This window comes from Ruditapes philippinarum, unplaced genomic scaffold, assembly GCF_026571515.1.
Source record: "Ruditapes philippinarum isolate M1 unplaced genomic scaffold, ASM2657151v2 ctg1950_1_1_1_1, whole genome shotgun sequence".
In the NCBI taxonomy this organism is placed as follows: Eukaryota; Metazoa; Mollusca; class Bivalvia; order Venerida; family Veneridae; genus Ruditapes; species Ruditapes philippinarum.
The window spans coordinates 152,690-161,021 of NW_026862975.1; the positions used below are offsets into that span (position 1 = coordinate 152,690).

Consider the following 8,332-nt stretch of genomic DNA (forward strand, 5'->3'; position numbering starts at 1 on the left):
AATAAGTGTACTTTATTATGCTGCATGACTAAATAGTTTTTTGAATCTGATCCTGATTTTATTATAAAACTAATACCGGTATGCTATTTGCACATTTAGTACACAGACATAAAATGACTATTGTTATAATTGTAATAAATTGATTTGTAGATAGGCTAAATCATGTACAGACTCAATCAAAGCGAGTCTGCAATTTTCATGTAATTTTGCTGTTTTAAATGATTCCGAGAGATCATTTTTTTCCAGATATTGCCCTATAAAAACAACGAAGGAGTATGAGGAATAATGCAGTCATGTGTGAGAATAATAATATCTGTCATATTTTGCGGTTCGGATCGGAATATCAAACATATGTCAGATATTTTTTCTTGCATATTCTACCATATTCCATTATATTTTAAATTCTTTATCTTTATTTTCAATGAAAATTTATATCATTACAACCGTAACTACTTTCATTCAACAGCGTATGAATTACAAAATCATTCATAACGGTAAAATGACGTCATCTTTATCGTGCTATTGTACAGCACGCGACTCACCTGGGAAACCCCCCCCCCCATGCCAGATGGAACCGGAATGGGGAAACGCCAGTCTGATATGCAAGAAATATAGCTTAGTAGGAACGAATGCCAGATGAAATTTCCAGGATTTATGTTCTTGAATGTCCTAAAATTTGAAAAAAATCTATGTTCCCAGAAAATCAAGGGTTCCCCCACTCCGAAACAAAGATGCCCGCCAAGATGGCCGCCAAAAATTTAAAGAAAATACCATTTTTGCTTAAAAAATTACAAATACACAACTTCTTTTTTCACCGTTTGAATTTCATTTTTTTATCAAAATGATGCCGGAACCGCGTAGAAATTTCGGCATATATAAGCAAAGTTTCACTATAAAAAAAAAGCGTAACTTTTTGAAAAAATGCCTTAAAATATGCCCAAAAAGGGGGTAAAAAAACGTGTCTTTTTTGGCATCTGGCCCCTGCTTCCAAATTCGGCTCAGAAACTTTTTTTTCCCTTTTAAACTAAAATTTTTTCACTTTTAAATTTTACAGAATAAATTTGCCCCAAGTAAAAAAAAAACAAAAAAGTTCAGAAAATGAAAGGAAAAAAATAATTTTAAAGGGGACTCTAAATATAAGTCGGGAAATTCCCCTAAAAAATACCCAAAAATTTTACCGAATAATAATGATGAAAATATATAAAAATTTATTTCTATATATTTTAAGATTTTTTATTATAAAACAAAACATTTTAATTTGGTCATTGAAATTTCTTTTTTAGAAATTGTCTGGGAATAAAAAAAAGAAAAGTAAAAAACCCCCTTTTTTATTTGAGGGAAAGGGTAGATTCAAAAAATTAGGGAAAGTTACCCCCCCTTTGATATAATTAAAAGCCATGAAATCACTGAAAGTTTCCTGTCCATTGAAAGAACACCACGAATTTACCGGACGAATTTGCCCAGATTTTTAAGAGTAGATTGTACCAGAAGGTATGAAACATTAAAAGCCCAGTATTTAATCTTTAATTCTCAAAGAATTTCTTATAAATTTATTAATATAAAATGTCAGCATTTTAATGTAGAAAGAAATGCACCAGAACTTCACATAAACAAAAGCTTTTGAGGCGTTGAAATGCCTGCAAATTTGTAAAAAATATTTGAGTATTTTAATGTTTATAGCTATGATGTATTATAAATAATCATTTTTGTAAAAATATGGACATTCTCTAAGAGGATCCCTGTTTAATTTTTCTTAAAAAACTTGAGTAGTAGTCGGATGCATACAATAATCCGGATAATGTTGTTTTTTTGCCCTCTTTAACAATCTGAAGGGGTTTGAAGACATATCATGTCAAGGTTTACATGTTTTTTTTTTTGTTTTCAGGCAATGATTGAGGATAGCTATTCATACTGATAATTAATCTGACAAGTGGCTGTAGAGTCCCAATGCACCACCATGTTGACATGGTACGTGCCATAAATGCATTATAATTTATTCTCATCTGTTTAGAAGGTATGTTGTGTACCTTGTTATTTTTATTAAATTAGATTACCCCCTAAACATTGATAATTATTATTAACAAGTATAAAATAATTGCATTTACAACATAGAAGTTATTTGAATATAACATATATAATCATTATATTTATCAATGCATGTACATGTAGGTAATGAAATAAAACTATTTATGTGGGACATTTCATATTCTTTATATATTTTAAATGTAACAGTAATTTGAAATTGAATTTATACAAATATTACTGTATAAAATATATTTGACATACTTGAAAACCATTCTGTCAAAGAATTACTTTATTTCAGACACTTCATTTGGCTTAGTCAGAAATGGGGACCTTAAAATGAAGATGCATTATTGTACCGTATATGAAACAACACAAGAATGATCCAGAAGGTCTGTGTTTTTTCAAAGTGTTGTTAATGTCAATAACTTTTTCTTTAACTGTAACAAATATAAATATTGTAGGTTTCTTTTCCTGAGGTGTTAGTAATTAGACTTATATAAAAGAATAAAAGATAATTTACATATTATTGCTATTTTATACCAAAATAAAACCCTAAATTCCCTATTTTTTTTTTGCTTTTAGAAAATAAAACTACTCTGCACATACTCCACTACTGAGCCCTGCCTTACAGGCCTTGTTCCCAAGCTAATGCCAGCTGAGCTGTGGATACACCAGTAAGTTTGAACATAAAAGTGTAATTCAACCATTGGAAGTGTGGGTTTGGTTGATGTTGTCTCGCTCTCAGACAGTTTTAATAATTTATTAGAAATGTGAAAAATGTGCATTGAAATAAAATTCTTTATGCATTAAATTTGTAGAAATAATTGTTTTTACCACGAAACAGGTGCAATTTAAGTCCACAATGCTAATTACTATACTTAACAGTGTCACAAAACTAATTTAACTTTGTATTCAATGTATTCAATGATTAAAATACGTTTATTTTGGATTTTATTTTTGAATTTCCTAAGTAAAAAATAATTTTTGTTTTTTAGATATGTGGAATGCCTTCATCATCAATGACGTGTAGTGTTAAATATTAAACAAATGAGAAAATGTCCAATAGTAAAAAACGGAAGTACGACGAGCAGCTGAATATACCCACAGACTTTAGGTGCATTATTCACAACAGTGGACTTAGCAATCATGGTGACTGTGTAACACTAAATTCTAAACAAAATTTAAAAGTCTCTGCTGAACAAAAACTAGATCAGCTGCACTCAATTCCGCAAAAGCGATTAAAGCTGAACCATGTTGACTCACCACATCGCATGCATGACATATGCAAGAGCATTCCTGCCTCATTATGTGGAATAGACCTGAACATCACTGGTTACCAACCGTGGGTGCTACCAGGCCTTTAAAACCAAAAACCTAGATAGGTTAAGTAAAGCAGAATGTACAAAACATCTCAAAAAACACCATTCACAAGAATTTTTGCTAACTGTAGTAATCAGTTTTCACCAGAAATGCATCTTCTGTAAAAAAAGTTGGAAGTGAAACCAAAGAAACATGCAATACAGAGCGGTGTGTTCAATTCACAAACACAACATGGCAACAAATTGAGTCGCAGGCTTTTGAGGTGGGCGATTTTGCCTTATATCGATTAGTACAAGGTGAAGACTTGGTGGCCAGAGAGGCAATGTTTCATACTTCATGTCGGAAGGATTTTGAATTGAAAGTGTTTAACCTTTCTAAGCGCCAAAGTATGGGGGTTCAGTTAAAAATTCCCACACGTCAGAAAACCTTGCCCCAACAGTCGGTACGTGATATGATTTCACAAAAAGTGGTTGTACAAAAGGAAGTAATTCCTCTAGCCTCGGTTAGGAACTTGTACATAACCGAAATGCATAACAATGGCTTCCCCAATATAAATTACAACAATAGAACCTTGAAAGTGTGGTTGCAGTCGATCCTATTGGACAAAAAATTGCTTTCACTAAAAACAGAAAGGTGCTGGTTGCATTATGCATAGTGTGGTATTTAGTGCCGACATGACTGTGCCAGAAGCAATTGCCAGTGGTTTCAAGTTGGGATCAAGTTCAGTTAAAGAGGAAGTAGCTACTTATCTCAGGAAAAGTGTGAAAACAGGCATATACAGTGTCAAAACCGCTGCCATGGCCACCCACTGCCGATGACCTTGACGCTTTTCCTCCGGAGGAATTGGTCCCAGATGCACTTCAAACATTTCTGACACAACTCGTATGTGGAGATTCTGCGGGGACTGAAAAGACAAGACGAATCGTCCTATCAATAGCTCAGGTATTTTTTTCCAGCATACCAATAAGGACAGTGTCAATAAATATGAATTAAATTAAATTTATTTTTAACAATTTTATTTTATTTTGACTTCATAATAGCAATAGACAGGCAAGCAATAACATACCAGGGCCAAACCATTCAGTTACAGCAACCAAACTGATACCTGTTTTTGTTTCCTTTAAGTTCAAATATGTAGAAAAGGGAAAATCATTGCTCTTGCCTTGAATTGTAATATTGCATGTAGTAAAGTTCAATAGGAACTTCAAACCAAAAAAATGAGAGTACAAACAGGGGAGACACCTTTTAAATGTAGTGTTCGAGTTGATTCATGAGCATTAATTTGAAGTCTGTTTGATAATATTAAAAAATAATTTTAAGAAAATTAAACAGTACTGGTGACCATTTGAGATTCCAAAAAAAGCCCAACAAGAAGATTCAAACCCTTGACTAGTATCAAGCCTCATGTATACGAAACAAGTTAAATATCATTCTCAAAGTAATTTTTAATAACAAATTATTTGTTTTATTTCAGGACATTTGCCGCGCTGTTACGAATGGCGAATGGAAGATGCCGAAGCATATTTTGCTGAGCACAACAGTACGACATCTCTATCGAAGCAAGATCCTCACTACCATGTTAAGTCGGTTGGGTCACAGTGAATCATATGATTATAGTTTAGAGCTTGAGACATCCCTAGCTAAAGCACTGAATGATTCTTCATCCAAACTCACACCACTTATTGTGACGGGCCCTGGAAATGAAGTCTTCCATGTTGAATGGGACAATCTGAATAAGATAACCACAAATATCCATGGTTCCAATGTGGTAAATAGTACTGCAGGCATTATGATCCAAGAATTGAAGCCTGGATATTGTGCTACAAGTTCTGAGCGCACTCTCGGGGTCTACCAGCGCACAAAGGCTCGGTCTCTAAAGGTTGATGAACAAGAATGTCTACCACCCACTGCATTGACCAAACGGTGCGGACCAACATTTCCAAGGGAAGCTGTGTTCACAACACCACATGAGAACCATGACATGTACCTAAAAGCCCTTCTGGAATACAGAATTTGGTTTTTATCCAGGGTTGTTGGAAGCAGTGCAGATGAGCAGTCAGTTCCAGGATTTGGTGGATTCATTTCGAGTACTGGATTGCAACCTTCACGGAAGTCTACCATTGACTACTTTACACCCATTGATCAGCCATTTACAGACTACGCTGTCATTGAAGCGCTTCTTGAACAGTCGGAGCAGGCTACCAAAGAGGTTGGACAGAAGTATGTTCTTTCAACTTTCGACCTAGGAGGATGCATGAAGGCACTCCCTTTGATATGGAAGTATCCAGAACGGTACAAATACCATGTGATCACGCCAGGAGCCTTCCACACCGCCATGAACTACATTGGCATGGTCACCAAGAACAAGTGTGCCGGGTCAGGGTATGGAGAGATACTGATCGAGGCTGGATTAGTAACAAGTGGTTGCATACGAAAGCGGCTTTAATGAATGCCATATTGCAGGATGTGCCACAAGCGACAACTCCTTCAGAATCCACCATTTACATCCAAGATGGTAATGCTCTCTTTCATGAGCTTACAAACCTTGCACCAACGTTTGGCGGAATATGTCTGCAGATTCTGGACATCATGGTTGCAAGGAAGAACTTTATTTTTTCGACGGACAGCTACTTCCCGAACTCTATAAAGGCACAGGAGAGAGTGCGCAGAGGCTGCAGTCGAAAATTCATCGTTGATGGACCTGCAACCCGTAGACCAGCGGACTTTAAAGAATTCCTATCCAACGATGACAATAAGACACAATTATGCAATCTTATTCTGCGTGTTTGGGGCAGTGAGTCAGCAGCATCCAGACTAGATCGATGTGGAACAGCAGTGGTGGTCGTTGGTGGAAGGCTTACCAGTTAAAAAAGACAAATGGTGATGTAAGTTACAATAATGTTAAGCTTTATACCACAGTCTACATAAATTGTAATGTTACCTACTAATATTTTAGTTATTGTATACAAAAAATATTTTATCCAGGCAAAAATCTAGTGGTCGTTTTGTTTTCGTTTGCTTCAGGTGAGAACGGAGGAGATCTTCAGTTTAGTGTCCAACCAAGAAGAGACAGATACCAGAGTAGTTTTGTACATGCACTACGCATCAACGATTGGCTACCAGTCAGCTATTGTGCGTACACCCGACTCTGACTTATTCTTCATTACCTTGTTCCATGCACAGTCTGTACCACTGACAGTTTATCTCGACGTTGGTACAGGAAAACAGAGACAGGTAAAAATATATACCATGCATTAAACCTATCTTTAATTTCTAGTTACTGAATTTCATTAATGTACCAAGTAATTATTCCAACAGTATATACTTTTTTTAATCTAACAGAATGTATATATAATATACCAAGAATTAAAACTTAAAATAAATTAAATTTCAATACATATTTAACTTTTGAATGCATAAACTACTTTGTCATCTTAGGTGGTGAATATTAGTGAGCTGGCAGACTCACAAGGTGCTGAATACAGTGAGACTCTACTAGGACTGCATGTGTTCACCGGTGAAGATGTCACAAGTGCATTTAAGGGCAAGGGAAAGGTCACACCGCTCAGAAAGCTGCAGAGTAATCCTAAATACCACAAAACATTCAGGTAAAATGTTTGTAACTGATTAAAAAAATGAATTGTCTGAAACAGTAACACATTTCTAACAAATTATGACAGTAAATAAAAGTATAATAGTCATTATTTTTAACTGATATGTCTGTAGGATGCTGGGTGATACTTGGACAGTTGAAGAAGATGTTATGCAGATGTTAGAAGCGTTTGTCTGTGTGATGTATGGGTGTCCAAGGGAGAGGTCTGTGAACACATGTAGGGCAGTTCTTTTGAAGAAAATGGTAGGAGACGACGAACAGCTGACCATGAAGTCAAAGGTGGAATTATCCAAACTGCCACCTTGCCAGGATAATTTATGCCAACACATCAGAAGAGTCAACCATCGTCTCGGCATCTTGAAAAATGCTCATACACCAGTGATAGAACATCCGGAACCACATGATGAAGGGCAAGGGTGGACCAAAAAGAAACGAAGTGTTAGAACCATTGTGGGCTGAGGGTCCCATTCTTCCACCAACGTTAGTTGACCTAGTCGAAAATGTTCAAGCAGAGATGGAAGAAGAAGATGATGATGGTTGTCTAGAAATTTCAGTGTCAGATGATGATGAGTGACATTCAGTAACCGTAAACTTTTGTGGGAGATTAGTTATGTAGTGAGATGATTGGTGATAGTTATACTTCCAATTGAGTTGATTGTGTTTTTATAAATCTGTGGATTTGTATTTATTGTCTGTCTTTTCAGACGAATGAATATAGCTGTCATAATCAGAATGTATGGCACGTTAATGAATTCTTTGTTTCTACTCAGTGTATTTGTAAGATATTGTGTTATGCTGAGTCAACATCTTACTGATATTAATTACTATAGTTATAATCCGAACGTTTCAGAAATAGATTTTGATCCCCATGAATGTAATTATATAATGCAACTGAGGGTATTTTCTATTATTTTTTTTACAATGTGTCAACATTACATTTAATTATTAAAAAGTTCACGTAAATTGATAAGTTCCTAAATCCTCACAAAACGAAATGAGGAAAATGTAGTTTGTATAATATCCCTCGCACTATTAATACTAAAGTATACAAACATGTTAACTAATGGTCAAAAGCATCATTGTGAATTGTTCGAGAATAACTGTGTATCTATGTATTTATTTCATTGGTGATTATTGCCCCACCCACTTTTTAGAGATGGGCATTGTGAACAGTTAAATGTGACATATTCTGTTGTTTAAGAATGTCTTAAGAATGTCTTTTCTTCATTTTATTGTTGTATGTTCACATTGGACGATATATGGAAGAACATTTTGAGAGTTACGGTAAATTAAGAAATAAGTCGTTCCCGCGATTAAGAGACATTTACCATAAAAATGTGTTTTTGCCAATTTTGCTGCAAAACGTTAACCTTA

General features: G+C 35.1%; 2 protein-coding genes across 2 annotated transcripts; both read left to right on the forward strand.

The window, feature by feature from the left end:
- The first annotated feature begins 4,117 nt into the window (after positions 1-4,117).
- On the forward strand, positions 4,118-5,791 carry LOC132720818 (uncharacterized). Its single transcript, XM_060705041.1, has 2 exons — positions 4,118-4,287; positions 4,820-5,791. Exon 2 carries the CDS (start codon positions 4,856-4,858, stop codon positions 5,789-5,791), a length of 936 nt encoding a protein of 311 aa, XP_060561024.1. The 5' UTR covers positions 4,118-4,287; positions 4,820-4,855.
- A 376-nt stretch (positions 5,792-6,167) lies between these two features.
- Positions 6,168-8,103, forward strand: LOC132720821 (uncharacterized). Its single transcript, XM_060705045.1, has 4 exons — positions 6,168-6,230; positions 6,370-6,579; positions 6,784-6,953; positions 7,072-8,103. Exons 1-4 carry the CDS (start codon positions 6,168-6,170, stop codon positions 7,415-7,417), a joined length of 789 nt encoding a protein of 262 aa, XP_060561028.1. The 3' UTR covers positions 7,418-8,103.
- The last annotated feature ends 229 nt before the right edge of the window (positions 8,104-8,332 follow it).

What these genes read in the sequence shown, in the direction of transcription:
- LOC132720818 (XM_060705041.1), top strand. Translation starts at nt 4,856, where the DNA reads ATGCCGAAGCATATTTTGCTGAGCACAACAGTACGACATCTCTATCGA.
- LOC132720821 (XM_060705045.1), top strand. Translation starts at nt 6,168, where the DNA reads ATGTGGAACAGCAGTGGTGGTCGTTGGTGGAAGGCTTACCAGTTAAAA. An exon ending in GTACAGGAAAACAGAGACAG is followed by an intron (nt 6,580 to 6,783) that starts GTAAAAATATAT and finishes TTGTCATCTTAG; the next exon opens with GTGGTGAATATTAGTGAGCT. An exon ending in AAATACCACAAAACATTCAG is followed by an intron (nt 6,954 to 7,071) that starts GTAAAATGTTTG and finishes ATATGTCTGTAG; the next exon opens with GATGCTGGGTGATACTTGGA.